The 22,516-nt window shown below is 43.6% G+C and overlaps 2 protein-coding genes and 2 pseudogenes across 3 annotated transcripts; 3 read left to right on the top strand and 1 right to left on the bottom strand.

Annotated features, from left to right (window-relative positions):
- Window positions 1-7,345: 7,345 nt before the first annotated feature.
- On the bottom strand, window positions 7,346-9,623 carry LOC147453214 (GATA transcription factor 9-like; annotated as a pseudogene).
- A 64-nt stretch (window positions 9,624-9,687) lies between these two features.
- Window positions 9,688-12,042, top strand: LOC147453213 (uncharacterized). Its single transcript, XM_086519352.1, has 4 exons — window positions 9,688-9,695; window positions 9,779-9,796; window positions 9,962-10,103; window positions 10,904-12,042. Exons 1-4 carry the CDS (start codon window positions 9,688-9,690, stop codon window positions 11,060-11,062), a joined length of 327 nt encoding a protein of 108 aa, XP_086375478.1. The 3' UTR covers window positions 11,063-12,042.
- A 19-nt stretch (window positions 12,043-12,061) lies between these two features.
- On the top strand, window positions 12,062-14,513 carry LOC147453212 (DNA topoisomerase 2-like). The gene is made up of 6 exons (XM_086518684.1): window positions 12,062-12,367; window positions 12,572-12,666; window positions 12,784-12,850; window positions 12,935-13,000; window positions 13,045-13,150; window positions 13,273-14,513. The coding sequence occupies exons 1-6, from the start codon at window positions 12,062-12,064 to the stop codon at window positions 13,374-13,376; spliced, it is 744 nt and encodes a 247-aa protein (XP_086374810.1). The 3' UTR covers window positions 13,377-14,513.
- Window positions 14,378-18,428, top strand: LOC147453211 (DNA topoisomerase 2-like; annotated as a pseudogene). Its single transcript, XR_015188956.1, has 11 exons — window positions 14,378-14,721; window positions 14,805-14,965; window positions 15,046-15,179; window positions 15,279-15,640; window positions 15,723-15,909; window positions 16,025-16,074; window positions 16,161-16,586; window positions 16,668-16,776; window positions 16,865-16,944; window positions 17,017-17,092; window positions 17,301-18,428. The product of XR_015188956.1 is annotated as a DNA topoisomerase 2-like (transcript).
- Window positions 18,429-22,516: the final 4,088 nt, after the last annotated feature.

The following is a 22,516-nucleotide window of genomic DNA, read 5'->3' as shown; positions in this document are numbered from 1 at the left end:
GACCCCTTTGAAGCTTAGCCAATAGGCTTCAAGCAACACATGAAGGTAACATGGATAGGGGCCTGACATGTGTCCTTGCTGCCTCTTCAAGTTGGGGCTTCCCTTGTGTGTGTGAGTGGGTGTTCTCTCTCTAGCTCCTAGGAAAATGGCTCGCCCCCCCTCTTGTAGGAATGATTTTGACTTTAGGTGATCAAGCACCTTACTCATCAAGCATGACAAAGCACTTGAACTAGGGGGTGTTCCCACAAGCATCTCAGGCAAGCTTCTCAAGGCACCTCAAGTACTTTAATCATGCAGCGAGTCAAGCACCTCAAGCATGGAGCCAATCAAGCACCTCAAGCATCTTAATCAAGCACCTCAAGCATGAAAAACACCTCAAGCATGACAAGCACCTCGAGCTTGGGCCGGGTTCCCACCTCAAGCTCAGCCCTAGCTTACTTAAGGTCAAAGGACTTTTACACACATTTATTGGAGGTCTTCAATGAAGCTAACCCTAAGGTCTTATGCTCCATTGGTTAGCCTTGCTCTTTGATAGACCATCTCCCTTTTGGGTCCCTTTACCATTGGCCCCGTGTTGAGATAGATCTAAAAGCACATACCTATATCTTAACACTTTGTTCCCGTTTATTCTCCCACATTAAGTGATCAATTTAATATGAGAAAATCATTTGGGTGAGTTAGATATTAGATTTTATGACATCTACTACATCCAATGACAATCAAAGAAGATTAGTATACTCGCTCACTCCACTTACTCTGATCCAATATGAGTGTCTTTGTAGGAAAGCTTCCATTGAGTAGGAAATGTTTGAAGTTGAGTGCGATAATCAAAACGGAGAATGGCATGGATTGAAAAGCATCATGGGTGGAGAATTCACATGATGAGGGCACCCACTCCATCAAGAAGTATATCACTTTCTGCCCAGTTCCAAGAGTCAAGACTTGGATTTAGCATGGAGCACTACAAAAAAGACACCACAACTAGCTTAATTACCCAACTCTGCCAGGTCTTGGAGATAAGCAAGGATTAGACGAGAAGTATATGCTCAGCACTCTCACCGCAAATGTAAAACAATATGAAGGCTTGCCAGAATTGTCTTGTTAGATGCTTAGGAAAATATGCAAGATGATGGCTGCTTGCATCACAATGTACCATAAACCATGGATCTCCGAAACTACATGGCTATCATTCTTGGAGGGAAACAAGGGTTTGGTCTACGACCTCAGTAAGTAGTTGGACAAGAAAATTCTACATGGATTCTTTACACACCTAATGTTCATGCCATCCTACTTCATGAAAACACTTAAAGTAGCATTCATATAGGTTTTTTCACAATGAATGCCACTCTTTTTGGACTAAAGGTCAATGACATTTAGGAAAGGTTTGTGAGTTACCACGCTATGGAACTAATACCATCAGACCCTTTTCCCCTAAAGATAGAGAGCTATCCAGAGCATATCAAGAAGGATTACAAGAGCAAGCAACGTGCTACATTTGACAACTGCCTTGATTTTGACTCATATCGAGCACGACATGAAATGGGAGGTGGGGAGTGTTGGAAGATTCCAACAACAATAAAAGCTAACTGTGTACCAAGAGAATTTTTAATGCCAATTGATTGTAAATATTTTTTTCCCAAAACTTGTATCCCATTAGCATTTTGTAGCTCTGAATAAATCAACGTTATGAGGTAACCCTTGTTAATAGTGCGACAAATTCAGCCTTTGTACATAGAATGCAGAGCCAGGGTATAAAAGGAAACTTTATAAAGTTTTGACGATCATCATTATTATGAATGAAATGAGCAGATAAGGTTTGCACGTTGTGTGCTTCTTCTTTTTATTGTAAGCTTATCTCTTTGCATTGCACCACACAGTTGTCGCATTGAAATTTTGAGGGCACCATTGTGCTCGTCTCTTTGAGCTCTACGCGTGGATATCACTCCTTGCAAGTGCTTTGCGAGGACTGAGCATCAACTTCCACGACCTTCTAGGTGACATATCTCACCACCTGAGTGTTGTATTGTGATTCCGTCGACTATATGAGGTTCCTGACACTAAGGAGAACCTACTAGGCTTGTCTCATGTCTAAGTTGGTGACCTACAAGTAGCTTGCAAGAAAGAATTGTGTTTTTCTCCAATGCTCAAATTGTGAGTTTGATGACCTAGCCTATGTTCCGTATAGTGTAAGTATGTTGCCTATTGATATTAAGTTGTTTGAAGTTGATATGATATTTACATGTGGGTGTGTGAAGGAATTAGAGGGAAGATTCTAGGTTTTTAGTAGATACAATTCACATTGAATGTCAAAGTGGAATGTATTGTGTTTAGACGAGCAATTGACAACCTCTTGGCATGCCTCTATGCCTTAGTCAAGTCGCTTGCTTCCCAAGATTGACAATTTAGTCTTGGTTTTGTCTCTTTTTGAGATGTGATAGGTGTTGACTGCTGGGTCTCGAGACACACCCTACTTGAATGCTCAAGTTTTGATCCCAAGATCTTGATTTCCACACATTTTCAAGCATGAGCTCTCCCTAAACACGTTCCTCTCCCAACCACGATGCAAACCATTTATTGTGATGGTCATTTTCACAAGTTTTGAGCATTGTGAGCCACTCAATGACATTTAATTGATATGAATAGGTTCTATACATTTCAAAAATAAAAAGTTAAAGAGAATATCCTTTGACTGGGAGAATTGAATTGATATAATTAGTGTAAAAATTTAATTGGCAAGAAAGTCTTAAACCTTGAGAGACACAATTATAAACTTTGTAGCATGGCAACCATTGTCACTGTAAACGATTGCAATGCGATGCAATCGGCCCCTCTTGAACATAGGTACAAACTAAAGGGGCACTAAGAAGTTCATGCAAATGTAGACACCAACCACACCCAAAACCTATATGAACCAACAAGTCTAAATGGAACTAACACACGTTAGGCTACACAAACTTGCTTTGTGAAGCATGAAAGAGTAAGGGAGCGTCCGCACAGCGGGGTGGAACACCAACCCACGTTGTCAGCTTTTTTGTCTACATGTGGAACTGATGCCGACACTTTTTTGTGTGGTTCTTCAATGCGGTTGGGGTAGAAGAACGATTTTCCAACTCTGCCGATTAAACCTGGGCATAGTTTGTTGACGAAAGCAGGCTGGGATAGCACCTCCGCCTGTGCGAAACTGCTCTAATGGGAAAGGGCTCTTGAGTCTTCACTTGACCTAGAGGCTAGAAGGCTAGAAGTCTTCTCAAACTTCAAGCATATGATGAAAGCAACGACATCAATGACATTTAATTGATATGAGTAGGTTGTACACATTTAGAAAAAAGATTATGAGGGCGAATCATTGAAGATCCGCAAGATGCAAATGTTGGGCTGGTCTGACTCTGGGCAGGTGGCGAGTGCGAGGAGCACGGGAGGCAAACACACGACAGTGGGGGAGCGCACGATGCTGAGCAGTAGATGTGAACCACGACATGCCCGCATGCATAGGAGAAGAGACATGATTTTTTTTTTTGTATTAAAATTGTGGGCGGTTCATGAGTGACGACAAACTGACCTAATGGTTAGCGCCCGCATTTCAACTCTGTCCAGGCTCCTAGAGTTCGAATCTCATGATTGGGGTGATCAAAATGCGAAAGTGCGAAGTGAAGAGGTTGGAAGCGGGAGGAATCTGGTTAATGATTGAATAAAATCGAAATAGAACCAATAGGAGTATGTGAATATGTTCTACACATTCCAAAAATAAAAAGTTAAAGAGAATATCCTTAGGCCAGGAGAATTTAATTGATATGATTAGTGTGAGTGAGAAAAGAGATTGGGTAAAACAGATCGAGCACAAATTAAATAGCGAACGCCTTGAACACAAATTAAATAACGAACGTTTTGAGCACAAATTAAATAGCGAGTGACTTGACCAAAGCACCGACCCAAAAGCAAGCCCGACCGTCGTAGTGGGACATCGTGCTACAGTGACGTCGTGATAACATTATTATAACATTTCATGCTTTACTGTTTTCTGTGGCGATTGTTTTTTGACCTGTCCAAAGAGCTAAGGCCATAGTGATGTGTTCCTTTTTGGCCTGCCCAAAGGGCAAGGCTATAGAGATGCCTTATCTTTTTGCTGACTAAAATTGAAAAAAAGTTGAGTTGTATTTTGAAGCATTTTTCCATAGGCAAAAAATGCTGGTTGGCTGCAATAACACTCATTTAAATGAAGAGAGAGTAAATTTAATGATGGACATGTCTTGAGACAAGTGAGAGATGATACTCCATAATCACCCATAGAAAAAAGATGCTCTAAAAGCTTTGATTGAAAATGTGATCATGAATAAATTAAGATATTGAAACTTGTTTTTGAAAAAAAAGAAAAGCTCCTTTCGAGATGGTGAGTTTCTTGGAAGCGTTCTAGTCATCATGAATAGAGGTTGTAGATTGACTCTTTGCAGAATTTTTGCTGGCTCTCTCATAGTCTATTTTTGGAGCCCAAGACAGAAGTCATTGCTACGATTGCTCTCTCTCTCTCTCTCTCTCTCTCTCTCTCTCTCTCTCTCTCTCTCTCTCTCTCTCTCTCTCATTCTCATTAGGCACCGTGGGCACCAATATTGTCAGACTGCGAAGCTGAGTGTCATTCTGAACCACGTTCTTTTCTGCACCACGGAATTCATCACCAGGCTCTGCATCATCGCCCGTGGGATTCGTCATCAAGGAAAATTACCGCAGGGATTCCTTGGAACATGGAAGAAGAGGCGCGAGACAGGGCTGTTTCTGAGGCAAGGGTAGGGGGTCGCACTTGAGGAGGAGTTGCAGCTGCTGAGGCGGGAGTAGACGGGGGAGACCTACGAGGTGCCAAGATGTCACAAGGGAGGAAACGAGCACGAGACATAGCCGAGAGGGGCAGCAGATGAAGCGCGGCTCTTGGTGAATGTCGTCTCTCTCTCTCTCTCTCTCTCTCTCTCTGTGTCTCTCTCTCTCTCTCTCTCTCTCTCTCTCTCTCTCTCTCTCTCTCTCTCTCTCTCTCTCTCCCCCCTCCCGGCCGAGAAGAAGAATCGCCTCTCTCTGGCTTATTTTTTTCTTATTGCTGCAGTTATGCCTCATGCACATAGCCTGAGAGAGGGAGTATGGGCTTGCAAAGGGATATTGTTTTTTGTGTCTATTTGTTTTGCTATCATGCGGGCCTACTATTATTCACAGGCGTAGGCGGCAGATACGACACGGGAGGAGGGTGGCAGGACCTGCGTGAGAGATGAGGGGCTAAGAAGGGACACTGTTTTTTAATTGCGTGGGTTCGCCAGTCAGAGGAGCAGCCACTCGCACTAGCTTGGCTCACAGCGAATACCCCATTGGGGTCGATCTCAACCGTTGCTCAAGTGACTGGATAAATCGTTTGGAATCGCAGTAGATTCCATGTAATGTAATGAAAGGGGACCGAGTAGCATTCTGTGTGCGGCAGACCTGTTCAATGCGGGGTGTGTGCGCTGAAGAACCTGAAGTGTGCGCTAGAGCCAGGGCGGAAACTGGGCGGGTCCCCATGAGAGAGAGAGAGAGAGAGAGAGAGAGAGAGAGAGAGAGAGAGAGAGAGAGAGAGAGAGAGAGAGAGAGAGAGAGAGAGAGAGAGAGAGAGAGAGAGAGAGAGAGGGAGGGTTGTCTATGCGCTCACCTGGTGTGTGTGTGTGTGTGTGTGGGAGAACTTTGCCAAGAAGTACCGGCTGCCGTACACGCTGCTGAGCGACGCTCTGCTGCAAGGTTGGATTCTTTAATGGAGGTTCTATCTAGGGGTTCTGTGGGTCCTGGCATGCAAGAAGCAATGGCAATACCTGCAGTCAAAGAAAGAGAAGCTGAACCATCAATTACAGAGTTGTTGACCCCATCTGCATCACAGGAAAATATGGAAATGTTCAGCAAGAAGCAACAGATGTAGCCACACATAAGCAGGAAAACCGAAAGTCTGAATTTGAATTTGAAAAGTCTAAGGAGCTCAAATGGATAACATCACTCGGATAGCTTGGCAGTCCCACCCTCGACTGTGCGCAGGCAAGGTGGAAACACATGAACTCAGAGCGTCCTCTGTTCTTCATGTGTATGCAAAATCCCTCAGGGGTGACGAGAAAATTAGAGAGGAGGAGCTGAGAAGAGCCGACAAGCGGCGTAAGAGATACAGAGCGAGCGTTGGCGAGCAAGAAGTGTTGGTTACTGAGCTGCAGAAGCAACCACTCGCACTGGCTTGGCTCACAGCGAATACCCCATTGGGGTCAACCTCAACCGTTGCTCAAGTGATTTATCATTGAATAAATCGTTGGGAATCAAAGAGCCTGAAGTGTGTGCGCACGTTGCAGTGCCTGACAGAAAACGGCAGGCGGAGACAGGAATAGTGGTAGTGTGTGTGAGAAGAATGAGGATAGAGAGGGGAAGGTGGAGACATAGGGGGAGTATATGTGGTTGTATGTTGCTTGAGATGGACAAGGTGAGTGAGTATATTGATGAGGCCAAGGTAGGCATCGAGGGCAATGGACATGGAAAGGGTTCTTGTGAAGTACGATGCTGCTGATAGGCCCCAAGGTGGGTGTGAAGCAAGGCGCAAGCAAGGCATAGCATGATAGGAAGGAGACGACGACTGGTGCACAAGAGTGCTACTCGGAGGAGCATGCAAACGGAGATGGAGATGAGTGTGCACGACAATGGTATTGGGAGCTAAGTGTGGAGAGGAATCTGAATTTGAAGATTCCTCCTAATGAAAGCAAAAGCGAGTGATGGGCTTCCGACAGTCTCTCTCTCTCTCTCTCTCTCTCTCTCTCTCTCTCTCTCTCTCTCTCTCTCTCTCTCTCGTAGGTGAATTGGGCAGTTCGTGGATGTATGATGCTAGGCAGGTAGTGATTGAGTGAAGGCAAGAATGCAAGGAGCAGGGACGACGAGGCCAGCGGGAGCATCCTGCAGTTGAAGGGGGATGGGGTTCTGTGAGGGTTTGTCTGCATCTTGCATCGGAAAAAACAAGGCGTGCGATGAGGGCTTCTTTCCATTGCGTGCGGTCAAAGCAAAGGTGGGTGCAACCATGATGCGGTGTTGTTTTGTGTGTAACCGTGACGAGGGGGTTGGGAGCACCATGCAGGTGAAGGGGATGTACTTCAGGCGGAGCCTTGAGGAGGTGGTGTGAGTGTGACGAGGGCTGTGGGAACATCTGCAGGCTGAAGTGTTGAGGCTTGCCAAAGGGATGGAATATGATCACAAGCTCCCTTCAAAGCAATGTAGGACATATCTTCATGTTGATGTTAGCTGTGCCACTATTCTCTACTCTACTAATCAAACTCTCTAAACTCTGATGCTAACCATGTCTATCCACTTCTCCTCTCTATTCACTCCTACCTACCTTTGTCTCCTCCAGTGGAGACAACGCATTTGTATTGACGTCCACCTTCAACGCGGCACGGTCACACACACCACTACCTCCCCACCGAAGCCTGCGCGTATGCTCGTTATGCTTTCGGCTCTCATGCCCAATGCTATCACCTCTTTGCCTTCTCTTTTCCAACACTTTCTTGTGTGAATTTGAGTGCACACTCTCTACAAATGCAGGACTTGCAGCTGGCCTATATTCGTCGCAAAGCCTTCCCGACTTGTACTGCACTCCATATGCATTCACGCATTGCATAGCGTCTTTGGCCCCATCGGTCCCGCCCTCCATTGTGGCGTCTTCTGCGTAGCACAATGAAGACGCTTCCTTACTGGGGTAGCATCCTCCACCTTGGTTTTCTTAGGCTTGGGGGCTTGGGGTTGAAGTGTTTGGTAGAAGGACTCTTTGCCTTACTGAAGGAGGAGTTTTTCACTTTCATGGCAGAATTCTTCATTCTCTGATTGCTATGTTTGCAAAAAAAGTCTTCATCTTCGACATCGCTGTCATCATCGAAGTTGTGGTATGTGTTGTACATATTGGACTCAGATGTATTCCAGAATCAAACAGCAGTGCGGCAGCGTTTGCTATGCCCACGACCAGGAACAGGGGACATGTCAGGGCTGAAGTTGAAGGATGCGCAATGCTTTCCTCTTGAAAAAGTGTTGCTTTCTAGCACACAAACAGGGCTTGTGGTTCGAAAAGACTTGTCGCTGCTCCGCCGACGGTGTTCGCCCTTGTCATCACCACCTAAGTTGCCATGAGTGCCCCAGCCAAGGCAAGCAGAGCATCACCGGAGGAGGAGGAGGACTCTACAAAATTGGAGAATTCAAGCTCTGCTACATCATCACACTCGGCAAAAACCAATAAGAGACAGCCAAGTTAGTATTGCCCAAATATTGCAAACTGAATTTCCAAGGACAATCAAACCATAAGCTTAAAAATCATTGCCTGAATTTCCATTTAGTTTTTATTAAGAAAACCTTCTTTTCAGCTTTTGTAATTAGTGCAAATTAAATGGTGATTGTCAGAAAAACTTTGTTAGAGAAGGAAGTATACAGGCACACAGAGCGGGTCGGAGTCAAAACGGCACGGTTGCGACAGCTTTCTATCAACGGCAGATAAGAGAAGTGGCTCAATCTTAAGCTCACAGGAGGTGGCATTTCTAAGGCAGGGCTCAATGGAGCCACCTATGTCCTCATTTGAAAAATCCAAGAGGTCGTCAATCGCCAAGAAATCGGAGTGCTCGATATCTGCTGCTATTTGCGCCGCATTGGACTTGCCGGTGGGCTTAGTAGGTCGGGGCGCATAACCACCATGAGCGGGTGGTAGAGGACAATGTCCATTTCCAGGCCAAATTAGGAAGAGGAAGGATGAGAGAGTGGGCTATGGAAGAGATGGTGTGATTGATAGCCTTCATGTGTGTGTGTGTGTGTGTGTGTGTGTGTGAGAGAGAGAGAGAGAGAGAGAGAGAGAGAGAGAGAGAGAGAGAAGCTATTGGCACACGAATTCAGCACAAAGAATGGCTTCTGTTGACTCCTATCAATGGGGAAGTTGCTTATTGACGAATTGGATGGAGAGAGAGAGAGAGAGAGAGAGAGAGAGAGAGAGAGAGAGATCATGTTTGTGTGTGGGCCCTGGGGTGTGTGTGTGTGTGAGAGAGAGAGAGAGAGTAGACACGGTGCAACATAGATATATTTAAATTAAGATTGTATATTTAAATATAAATATCTCAAGCTTAGAAGGTAGTTAATGGATTAACTAAGTACTTCAAAAATCATGAAAAGAGACATGCTATGTCATAAACATGGATATAAGTATGAACTTGGTGATTATCTTGTCTAGTTTAATAATAATGTTTCTTATTTACATAGAAGTTTAAATATAGTGTTTGTATCTTAGATAATTTGAAGAAATTATGACGACATGGTTTTTTATTATTAAATACATTTTTTCTTTCTATTATATCTACTTGAAAGCGCAGGCCTTGTGATTTTATCACTTGTTTGCTAACGAAAAAAGAGAGATTAAATTTTTATAAATACACAATTTTTGATTGGTTAGAGGAGGCAAGAAATACTCATGGCAAAGACAAAGAGAAGCTGGAAATATATATATTGAGATCTCTAATGAATCATTGAAAGGATAGTCACCCACGTGGTCACAAAAACTTTATTGCTAATTCTTCATCCACCGTGGCTGCAACACGCACAACAGCGCCAAAGTGGGCGCCATCCATTGCCAGCAGAGCATGCAGTGCATGCACGGGAGGCAGCTTCCCCTGTTAATCTTGGTTGGTGTAGATGCAGAGGTGAGGACTCCAGAAAGGCAAAGATCTTTGACAGGGATGGTGGGGACGCGAGAAGTCCTACAAGAGCTTTGAGGCTACCACAGGTGCTGCAACAACAAGAGGTAGGAATGGCATCCACTCTGTAGTCTGTGTTTGTGTGTGTGCAAAATATCTCTACTTAGTTACTGCTGATACATCCACAATGCTCTGAGTCGATTCCAGTTGAGACTCTGTCTCAAAAGGCAAGGTTTTGATCCTGTTCTGTTTGTGTTTGCTCATGCTTATAGAACGAGGACACAAAGTCTCAAGGAGATAAATCCACAGGAAGCTGAGAGCAACCGAGCCCCATTTTTGTGCTGGAAGGCCCCTTCTACGAGGACGACGTTGCGTCTCCACCAACTAACACTAAGTTCGTTCTCAAACTCGAAGGTAAAACACCTTCACGACATTTGTTTGGACTTTGGGTTTCTTCTTCTTCAAATCTTTTGCAAAATGATTGAGGTGAGGGCTGAGCCCCACTTAATTAAAAGCCTGCAACTCTATGGTTGTGTGTTTGCACGGCATTCTACACGTGTTTCAATATTTTTACCCACTTAGAGGGAATAATGGTTAGAGAAGAGAAGACAAGATCGATGTGATTGAAAAAATCTCACGCTCGAGAGGGGGTTATTCTTACTTAACCCCTCTCATGGAGGCCCCCTATAAGTTCCTTGAATTCAAGCTCATGGAATGGAGACAACAAACCCATTTCAGGCTTCAGCTAGAGTTAAGCTCTTTTTTGGAACTTTAACTTTTGCCTACACTGAGCCCTAGAGGTTTAGCTATGCCTCTGGCATCGGCTCTCCTTCATTGGGAGCAATCAACAGCGAGACTTGAGCACAGCCTTTTCCTTGGAGGATTCGACTTCAAGCTCATATAACCTAGACGCCAAACTTATTTCGGCAAAAGGTAAGTCCCTTTTTGGCATGACCGTCTTGCTTAGATCGTGAGCTTTTCATGGAAATGATGCATAGTTGAGTCCAAAGGACAAAAGTAAATCCAAATCAATCATGTCATGTTTCTTCATACTAACACATTATTATGTCATGTCTCTTCACTTGTAGGACACATTTTGTGCATTGAAGCCCTCCTGCTTATAGTGTTTGAGTTGCTAGTAATTGGTATCATTCATTTACTTCAAAGGCTTCAACAATTTATCTGAGACATGAATAAGATTGTGTGTTTTCCAGAGCTCGAGAAGAGACAAAAGAAGAAGCAAGCAAAGGAAGCTCTTTGCAGCATCTTTCCCCTCTGTTGATGCGTTGCGGCCACCCACAGAATGTAGCACTTACAGATTTCAGCTATGTGAAGCATCTTTTGGAGGTCTCATGTTCGCCACAGCGCAGTGATGGCGACGAGAATTCACATGATGCTACCGGCATATGGAAGCTGAGGCCCCCTGGATTCCCACTACTTTTTGCAGCTAGAAGAGGAGGTAGCAGCTTGTAAAACAGAACCAGGAAGTAGCAATTGGAGAAGAATGCTTTTTGACAGCAAAAATGGCAGCATGGAGAGAGGATGCACACATGGCGCCTTTGCCAGCATCAGCCCTGGCTCCTATCTTGTGAATGTGACCTCCATGGCACGATCACGAATGGATGGTCGGTGGCAATAGTGCAAAGCAAAGAGCCAAGGTTAATGGGAGCATAGGAACAATTATTGGTGAGGGTGAAGAGGAGGAGGGAGATGGCCCACATGCTTGAGGAGGACATACTTGGCGGACGCCAAGATGCTTGGGCGGACTTCCTTGTAGAAAGGGGGGAGTTGGGTTTAGATCTAGAGCGCCTAATTTTCAAAGACCTCATAGACCCCAACACGATCCGAGACCTCAGTCTCCTACTCCACCCTCCTCTCCCTCACCACCAAAAGGCAACTCTTCAAACTGCACAAGTGAGAGTGGCCCATTTTGTACATTCATGTAACTGCTGATGGCACTTTTTTGCGTGGTTCTTCAATGCGGCTGGGGTAGAAGAAGGATTTTCCAACTCTGCCGATTTTGGCAGAGTTGAGAAACTTGCGACAAAGTATCTGGCCGAAGTAAAATATGTTCCAGCTGAGTCTTTTTCTGATACGTTTCTTCAATAGTTTTCTCTTGCCTCCCTGCTCCAATGTTGGCATTAGAGGTGGACTGAAGAGGATTTGCAGCAGGCACAGTGTCCTTTGCAGCCTTTGCCTATTACAAAAAGATTAAAAAGATGAAGCTATTACAATGCTCAAATAAACACAATTTTTCTTTTATTAGAACAAGAGGCAATAGTTATGAAACTAAATAAAACAACACTTTTTGCAAGTACTGAGACGATTACCAATAGAAATTGGCGTAGTGAGGCGTTAGTGAATAATCATCCATGGCAGCAGATGTCATCTGTTATTTGCCAGGATTATACAAGATCTTTGATGAAATTCTTGTCAATGCTGCCGACAATAAGCAACGGGACCGTACCATGGATTCACTAAAAGTTAACATAGATGTGGTGCAAAACACAATCAGTGTCTATAATAATGGTGATGGAGTTCCTGTTGAGATTCGTGAAGAAGGAGTGTATGTACCAGACCTTGCCAAATTCGGGATGACGTCGCTTGAGGATGATGTGGTTGGTCTTATGAGTAAGAGAGCTCTTGACCTTGCAGGCTGCTTAGGAAAGACGGTCAAAGTAAAATTTTAATGGTCAGAGGTTACCGATCAAGTCGTTTCAGGACTATGTTGGTTTCTACCTTGACACTGTCAACAACAACAGAGAAGAACCTCTTCCTGGTAAAGTACAAATGTCTCCTTAGCCTTTTATACTATGCAATTGATTATTTCATGGTTGATTTGTGCCTCCTGCATTGTCTGCCTGCATTGTTTCCATTTGCAGGTATACTACATTAGTAAGGTCTTATGTTTGGGTACACTTCTGGTACATCACTTGCTAGCTTCTGACATTTTGCTTGCATCAACATTCCATTGCAGGTTTTGTCTTATAAAAGAAATTCCATTTTAGATTTAAAGAGTTGTTCAACTTTACCAGCTATTGTTTCTCTTTGTAGAGCAAAGGCCATTCTTAATAGTGTGTTTATGCATCTTCAGGATCTATGAACGTGTGAATGATCGATGGGAAGTTTGTGTTAGCCTTAGTGATGGCCAATTTCAGCAGGTAAACATGGTTTCTTGGCAATACCCTGTTTCATTCTAGGTCAGAAAATTGTGGTAATGTTTCTGTCACTTTGCATGCTTTTAGGTGAGCTTTGTGAATTCAATTGCAACAATCAGGGGAGGCACTCATGTTCATTACGTAACAGAGCAAGTAGCAAACCATGTCATAACCATGTCATGGGTATTGTAAATAAGAAAAACAAGAATGCAGGAGTGAAGGCATTTCAAATCGAGAATCACATGTGGGTATTTGTCAATGCTCTCATTGACAACCCTGCATTCGGGTCATCAACTTGTCAAGGTTATTTTCTAATTTCATTCTGCCAAAAGAGAAAACAGCACACTTGACAAGTCACCTCAAAGTTGCGATGCCATGTCTTTCGGGCATCAATCTTCTTCTTAGTGAATGCCATCGAGCAATAGCTTCACCATCTTCCATGGTCTCCCATGCAAAGTCTTTCTTATTCTTATCAAGGTTTCTGAAGTACTTTTTACCCTCCTTTGCAGTACTTGTACCCAGACCCTGAAATCCTACTAAGTATTGGAAAAGTCTCAAGCATGATTTACCACAGACCTCAATCAAAACAGCAAACCTTATAGTACTTGATACTCCAACCACTTGTGTACCCATCCAGCGATTGTTTCCAAGCTTCATATTCAGGCGTAGTGTAGAATGACGAAAACCTTCCAACCTTATGTGTGGCTCTTATGTGGCTCCTTATGTGTGGCCTGGCATTATGCAAAGCACATTTTCTCAGCATTTAATAATGTAGTCTGGAATCAAAAACTAGTGGATTGGCACAATCAAACCTTGACGATTGGGGTAATGAATTCCAGGAGAAATGAAGGAATCTTCAACAGAGACGGCCAGAAGGAATGGATAAAGTTGATTAGCAAGCCTTTGATGTGAGATCCATCATGATCCTGCAGAGTTAAGAGGCCCTTAAGACGTGCATTATAGTCAGGGAATCACTCATGCACCCACACACAGCTGCACGCACATATGACCACAGTCACACCCCTGATTGGTCATTATCATTAGGTGGCCATATCGAAGTGTTTTGGCATTTGTATACTCTTGCCCATGTTGTAGGCCTAATATCTGCTTGATGTGATTAATTTCCCGATTTTCCATTATTTGCTTGTGGTTAGCTTCATGTCCATTCAAGAGTTTTCCTCGGAGTGGAAAAAGTTCCTACCGACAACACTAATACCGCTCATCTGCATGTCATAACAACAAGAAAGAGATTTGTGTGGGATTTCATCAAAGACAATCGTTGGTTTGGGCATGTCAAGGCTACTTACAGCAAGAGCTTTTGCAGAATCTCCTTCAGTCAGGATGAGAGTACAGTCTTCAGAATACCTGCCACCTGCATCATTGGCATCATCCAGTTTGGTTATTCCAGTTAACCGTTGTCTCTTCATCCCATCATTTTTCTTCAATTCTTTGCTTTGCTTGAAGTCAGCCCAGGACAGAATACTCTCAACCACTCCACACTTTGCAACTGAAAAAATAACACAAGTCAGCCTCGCCTCTCTAGTTTGAAATGGGAACATAGCAGACCAGCCAACAAATGCAGAGTACCTTTCTTCATAAATTCCTGCGAAAGCTCACACTTGGGAGCCAAAGCTGCCCTGTCTTGTAGTCGATGTTTCTTTTTGTTTGAGAGTATTATATTTTGGCAGCCTGGGACATTCCTGGACCAATCAGCCAAAATTATCAAGTACAGCGATTTTGTCAACAGAGAACTGATATTGTTCTCAATGGCTGATTTAGTGAGGTCCATCCCTTCGATGGTGGATGGGTTAAAATCAGGCCAAAGAAAGATATTGTTCTGCTCCTTCAAGCGAAATTTTGTCTCTCAAGCAAAGGTGTGTTCCCTTCTTATAGGCTTATAGGCTCCACTGTCATAGCATGGAACGAAAAAAACTTCACAAAAGTGCTTTTTGTCCAGGTTGCACAGTTTTCAGGTTACGTCTCGGAGCACTCTGCGTACCACCATGGTGAGCAAAGTCTGGTGAGCACCATCATATCATAGGAATGGCACAGAATTATGTGGGAAGCAACAACATCAACTTGCTTTCTCCATTAGGGCAGTTCGGCATAAGAAGCCAGGTAATGTGGACCTTCGGTGCCATATAGTAGAAAGGGTAAACTGACTCAGAAACAGCTTGATTATGTCAATCTTCTTGTAGGGTGTAAAAGATCACGCAAGTGGTCGATACATCTTCACATGCTTATCCCCTATAACACGCTATATCTTTCCCAAAGATGATGACATTCTCCTGGGGTACCTAAAGGAAGATGGGCAACAGATTGAACTGACCTTGTTGGTGTCTTGAGATGCAGCTAGTCTCTCCTAACATTAACGAAGATCTAATTAGAATAGCTTTCTCGAGCTGACAATGACTGGGTTTCAACGATTCAGGTACTGTCCTATATTACCCATGGTGCTTGTTAATGGAAGTGAAGGGATTGGAACTGGTTGGAGTACATTTGTTCCCAATTATAATCCCCCGGATATTGTGGCAAATATTTATCGTCTGCTTAATGATGAACCAATGGAATCTATGGATCCGTGGTACTCAGAAAGTGGATTATGTTGTGCTAACAATGCCTTGTTGATGAGATGATGTTGATCCTATACAATATCAGGTGTATATGAACTAGTTGATGAGACGACATTGAGAATCACGGAGCTTCCAGTGAGGAAATGGACCCAGGATTACAAAGAGTTCCTTGAAAGCATGATGAACCCCACTGATAAAAATAAAAGAGCCATTTATCAAGGTCCGTTGACATCCTCCTTTTCTCTGATTCTTCTGCTTTTGTATTAAGAAGATGGATGACACATGCTTTCTTGCCACTATAGGATTATCGAGAACACAACACGGACACCCTTGTGAATTTTGAAGTGCAACTTTCAGAGAACAACATGGCTGTGGCTCTTGCTGAGGGAATGCCCAAGAACTCCAAGCTAACAACAACCATCAGTACAAGCAACATGCACCTCTTTAATGCCAGAGGCCACATAAGGAATTTTGAGTCACCTGAGGAGAGTATCCTCCATTTTTGGCATTACTGTCTCTAGATTTCGGTTCCACTTCTCAGATTTCCTTCTTGATTTTCAAGTCAATTAGATAAACTGTATGTGTCAAACTTAACTAAGCACAGTTCTGAAGGCATTTTTCTTCATCCGCTTGAAGCTTTATGTAAAACGGAAGGTGAGTTTGAGATAATAAAAATGATGAAAGCTAGGCCAAAAGAATGCCTTGAATGCGAATTCATATTCCCATCTTTATTTGTGCAGGAGGTGCAACTCCAGAATTTGGAGCTAGAGCTTCTCAAGCTCGACAACAAAGTCCGTTTTGTCCTTGGCGTTATAACAGGGGATATAATTGTCAACAACAGAAAGCGGGCTGAGCTTCTGCTGGAATTAAAGCTTAAAGGCTTCACACCCTTCCCCAAGAAATCCAAGACTGGTGAGCCCTGTGGTGCTGGGACTGAAAACCCTGAAGGAGAGGAGGGCAATGAGGCAGAGGATGTGGGCAAGGGGGTCAAAGCTGGCGACTACGAGTATTTACTGTCAATGCCGGTAGGTACTCTAACCTTAGAGAAATTTCAAAGCCTGTGCAACGACAGGGACAAGCTGGAGAGAGATGTCGAAGAGCTCAAGAGAGCAACTCCTAAGTCCCTGTGGCTTAAAGACCTTGACGAATTTCTTGTCCAACTCAACGTATGCACCTCACACCTCCGTATGTGTTGCGGTTGGCAGGGTCATGCGTAGATTTTCTCTTATCGTTGGTTTTGGCTGCAGGCACAATAGTTGGAAGAGGCCAAAGAAGAGGAGTACGAAATGAAGCATGCTTCCAAAGAGGGAGGGCGGCCAATGAAACGTGCTCCGGCCAAGAAAGCTATCCCTGCAGGTGTGGAACCTTTTCCTATTGAGAATGCTGAGAACCTTAGTACCTTACCCTTTGGCCTTTCTAAAGCTTATGCAATTGTTGAGTGCAGAAAAAGCAACCTCCAAGGCAGCATCCCAGGTCAAGCTACCATCGAAGAAGGCAGCACCAGCCAAACCTCCTACTCCAGTGGTACGTAAAGTTCAAGGTAGTGGTCAGTGTTGCATTTATCACTTTAACAGGTTCTATGAATTTCTGCTACAGAATGTTGACAGCGACTATGAAGACCTTGGAGTTAGTCTTAGAGAACGCTTAGCTGTGTACTCTAAGTCTGTAAATGGTAAGCATGCAGTCCAAATTAAGCCAAGCAATTTGACATGCAACTGTCTAATTTCGAAGCTCCTTGTTGATCACAGTGTCTCCCCTTGAGAAGACGGATGAAGAGCAGTGAGAGCGAGCATCAATGGAAATGGTAAGCATGCAGTCCAAATTAGGCCAAGCAATTTGACATGCAACTGTCTAATTTCGAAGCTCCTTGTTGATCACAGTGCCTCCCCTTGAGAAGACTGATGAAGAGCAGCGAGAGTGAGCATCAGTGGAAGATGAAGGACAAGTCATGAGTGAAGATGAGATACCGAAGCCTAGAAAGAAGCTGGAGGCAGGCTGAGAAAGGTGATTGTGGATAGTGACAATGATAGTGGCTCTGATGCGGATGATAACTCAGATTGGGATATGGAGGAAAAACCAAAGAAAGGGAAGAAAGCGGTCATTCCGGCTGCTAAAAAAGGAGGTGCAGCAGCTGGGAGGAAGACAAAAGCTGCATCTGTAGCATCAAGGGCAGTGGCAGTGGCAGTGGCAGTGTCAAAGCTGGAAGAAGTTGAGGGTGGTGCAGCTGTGGGTAAGAAGAGAGGAAACAGCACTAAAGCAAAAGGGCAGAAGCTTATGGAGGAGATGATTGCGCAAGAGAGTTCTCCAGTGCAGAAATCTCCTGCTCAGAAAGTGAGGCAGGCATATCCGCCCTTCCGATCCACAGGAAGAGTGGTTCAATTGCGGCCAAACTGGCAGCCGAGGAGCAGCATCAGGAAGATGATGTAGAGAAAGAAGTGGAGGTGTCTGCCGGCCCTGCTGCAGCCCGACCTAACAGGGCAAACCGTGCGGTTGTGCAGTATGTAATCAGCGACGATGACGAGAGGAGGTAAGTGGAGGAGGAGACGATTTCTCTGACTTTGAAGCTGAGGAGTCTGAATAGATGCCACATCAGTGGCTTTATGGATAGAGCACCTGTGTCAGTTACTTGTTGACACGGCCGATGCAAAGCTGTAAATATTTACCATTGTGGTTAAAAATTGGCCTTATTACCCATTTAAGGTCTATCCATCCTGTGCTTTTCTGTCTTCAGGCAGAACACTGGCACCGACGAATTGTTTTTCATAGTAGCAGAGCATCTGAAGTGCAGGTGCATTTGTTAGTGTTATTACTTGAATAGATTCCTTTTCAAAATTATATATGGAATTGCAGATGCTGTGTGCATGTTGCTAGCTGAAAAATGACATAAAAATGTCATGAACATTGCATGCATCTTGAGAGAGTTAACAATCGGCAGGGGCTAACATTTTGGATGAGGTTTCAAGGCAAAGGTGGAACATGATATCATGGTCCTCTTGTGGGTGTGTATACTGTCCCGACAACTGTGATGCATTTCCTCCAAGCCAAAGTGTCCTCAGAATTGTCCCATCTTGCAACATTGTCTCTTGGAATGCTATGACCGTAGGTTGCTCTCAAACTGGGCAAGAATGTGTATGCAGTGCAAGAACAACTTCAACTTCCATGATGGACATGTTGAGAAACTTCAAATTTCTGATGGATCACGGTCTTCCGTGAGTGGTGCTTTTGGGTACTCTATTTAAGGGAGGTGTCGTCCTAGAGAAGCATTGTTTGAAAGCTCATCTCTTGTGGTTAAAATGGGTAGGTACGGTCAACCAGCTCTAGAATGCATCTGTCAACATGACACGTTGGACTGCTACCAGTCCAACATGATTGATGTTAATCTGTGGATGTCTTGTTACAGTCTATAGCAATGCCCACCAAGCAAGACTAGTTTTCAAAAGCTAAAGCTGCAAAATCTCAAATAGATTCCAAGCTTGCCTTAAAGTGGACCGGGAATATTCTACATGTTTTAATCCAACATGTTTTAATTCTGCACCCTAAAACCTTGGCTATACCATATGAGATAAAACATAAAACAACAGCGAACCCAATGTCAGATGGAAAAGAAGAACACAACACCAGCTCTTTTATTGATGTATTTTACGAGGAGCCACATGGAAATGACCATTAACATTTGTTTGCTATCCTGGTATAGGAAGATTGAGATAAGAAAGCACGCTAGGTTCACAAGTACACACAAAACACACATATTTTTTGGCTTTAGAAGGGTCATAGATGAGAAGTAGAATTTTGCAATCGTCCCTTTCCAAAACACTTTAGAAAAGCCATCAGGAGCTAGCAGGCAAGGTCACAGACCTCTCATATATACATGTACGTGACACTGAAAATTGAAGTGTTGTTTGGACCAGGACAGCATTGCCACAAAAGGGCTGTATGATTCGGCTATATATAGACAATCATTAGAAAGAACTCACCACAGCCACTCACAAGGTCCCATTGACCCCTTGCCAAAATGCACAACAACAAAGATACTATTGTTCCACTGTAAAATATAGTCTCAGGTGAACATCAAATCCAGTATTTCCCCTACCATCTTCAGAGGTGTCATAACTCATACCTTGACAGTAGAGAAACATTCCTAATATGCAGTCCAAGCCATTATCTTGGCAGATCTCAGATACAAGCTGTCAACTACTGTAAAAATCACATTTGCTTTCGAATCATAAAAAACAATCAGACAACCTGCTCCTTGATCATGAGTCCCTGCGAACTTTTTGTCCACAATCATTTGAGAAAGCTTCGACTCAACGGTATCCATCGGCAGACGTATAAGCTCTGAAATGTGACTGATCTTCACTCGTGAAAATGGCTCTATTAACTTGCAAAGGTTCTGCTCCAAAAGGGGATAGATATATGACGGTGAACAATTGGATCTTCTCCCAGTTGATCCAGTGACTGACAGGGCGAGGGTAATGGCAACCCATATGAACAACAACAGCAGGAGGAGGAGGAGCATCAAGCAGTTGGAGCAGGAGGAGTAGCAGCAGCAGGCAGAGGAGTAGGAGCATATATCCCCTCCTTTATGCAAAGGCTTGACCCAATTAGTACTCCAATCATAAGGCATACCATGTTGAAGTGCAAGGCTGAACATATCATAAATCCACTCATGGGTAAAATCTTCCGTCCATTTGATCATCTCTGACTTGATATCTTGAAGATCTCTCGCTTTGCGAGTGGCCAACTTTTTAAGCCCATCGCATACATCATCAATAGTTAAAAAAGAGGACATACATAGGAGTGAACCATAAAATAGCACTGTTGCAGCATTTGGTTGCTCATATAATTGCCTACAATGTGTGTACATATCCACAATACTCAAGTTACCAAAATTCTCAACCCACTTGTTTCTCAAGTTTCTCCAAAATCTTCCACATGCATGTACCTTTTTTTGAACTTGAAAAAGTTGTTGCTTTACTTCCCATCTTCTTCTCTTCTTTTGAATCAATGTCTTTTATGTATGCAAATGACTTTGATAGTTGTCTTTGTCTATAATTGCATCAAGCTTTAAAAAGGACTTTCGAGCATGTTGACATTCTTTATCAAACCACCTTTTGTGTGACCTATCTTTGTTGAAAACATGGAGATGCTTTATGGCAAAGCATTGCTCGGCACAAGAACAAATAACTTTCTTGAAAGCTTCCCTTTTAGTTGTCAATGGTGCATCATATTGAAGCTTTGTCATCCATAACTTTTTCTCAACCATTTCAATGTGCATTGGTGTCCGTTTGAAATTCATGCATAGTGATATCTTCTCTTCCCCTTGGCTGAGATTATCATGCTTAGTTGCTTCTCCACATGCAAGGTCAATACATAAGGTCCGATGGTCTTATTGCGGGGTCCATTGTCCAAACCTAAAACTCTTTATGTGATACATGATGGCTTGAAAGAGCATCATATAGTCAATCACACTATCCCCATTATATTTTCTACATGTACATCCATTGATTCCACTTCACGACGGTACAGCATTGGCAATGAGCATACCCGTGCTATTGGGTAAAAGCATGTATTGGTGGTACCACTTTTTGTACCTTTTGGTGGTATCCTTTAAAAAAAGTTGGGACCGGTAATTTTTTTGCAAAAAAATCAAAACTTGTCGGACTTTATACTTTTAGATTCTACATAAAAAAATCTATCCATTGATATATAACATGCTAGTTTATTTTACATGTGACTCATATAGATGGGGCTTGTAAAGTGCTACCAAAGGAGTGTCCAAGACACCCATTTTTGGTACCACCAATATATTCTTTGGCTCTATTACACATGTGTAAAAGTAACTTTCCATAGTGATCCGGCTCTTTCTCATCCATTGAAGTATGTTCATACAAGTGAACTTCCTTCAGCTCCCTTGAAATGTATCGCATATCAACTTGTTGAGTATCATGTTGCAATGTTTTTGTGTGAGCATTCATATCCTCAAATACAAGAACATCACCTTCTCCTTTGAAATAAGAAATGTCCTCTTCTAAACCCAAAAATGGCTGATCTCTATCCATGCAAGCATAAAAGGGGAAATCATGACGAGGAATGTAGCAATTGGCTACAAAAATGGACGCTCTTTTTGGTACCATAATTTTCAACCATATATAACGTTGGAGAGGGGAAATGAGGTCCACACCCGACACACAACACAAAGCCTCCCTACAACTTAGGGTAACCACAGCACCCCTAACCTCTCAATTACCACCTTCAAATTGGCTAATTTTCAATAACAGACCCACCTTGGCACACAAAACAACTATCTTATACCCTGCAGAAACACCTTTGAGCACAAATGCACCCACACTGCTCAACTCACCCTTTCCGGCTCGAAAAACACCCCGATTATGCCCTCTTGGTAACACGCTTCAAGCTCCAAGCATACCTTCCGCAAGCATTGACAAGTACACAAAGAGCGAGAGAAAAGGAGGGGGATGGGGAGAAGCAACACGAGAAAGAGGAGAGAAGGCTTAGTAGTATTGCATAAGGAGATAGTACAACCAAGTCTGCAGCTCCAATGGGACGCCTTCAATACACAGACTTGCAGGCCTTCAACAACTCTCTCTGGCAAAAAAGCCCTTAAAAATTCACTTCTATTCCCTTTTATAGGGCTCGGCTAAGGATAAAAAAGAAAAAAAGGAGCTATCTAGCTCGTGCAATCATCTTTAGCTTCATTTAGAATTCTCTTGCATTGCTACCACTTGGCACATTTGATTTTTTTTGTAACTCTTACATGGTACCCCTCTCTGTCCAATTTGGCCGCCCGTTCTCCTTTGCACCTGTCCCTTGGGAATGCCCTTGAATACCTTCTTTCTCTCTCTCACTTGATTGTCCTTGTGGCGGGATACGCCCCTTGGCCGTCTTTGAACTTCTCTCTCTCTCTCTTTCTCTTGCTCCACTTGCACTGCCGCGGAACCCCTTCCCTACACTAGCACAAGCGACATCGCTATTGGGAGGGGCCTTTTGCCTTCAAAAATGTTAGCGCATGTGAATCTGGCCCGAACCGGGCACGCTATGCCACGGCAACACTTGCCATTACCGGCCACTACCGCGC

Source organism: Adiantum capillus-veneris, chromosome 8, assembly GCF_014529385.1.
Source record: "Adiantum capillus-veneris isolate H3 chromosome 8, ASM1452938v2, whole genome shotgun sequence".
Classification (NCBI taxonomy): domain Eukaryota; kingdom Viridiplantae; phylum Streptophyta; class Polypodiopsida; order Polypodiales; family Pteridaceae; genus Adiantum; species Adiantum capillus-veneris.
The sequence above is the reverse complement of the archived record's forward strand: the minus strand, read 5'-3'. Positions and strand labels throughout refer to the sequence as shown.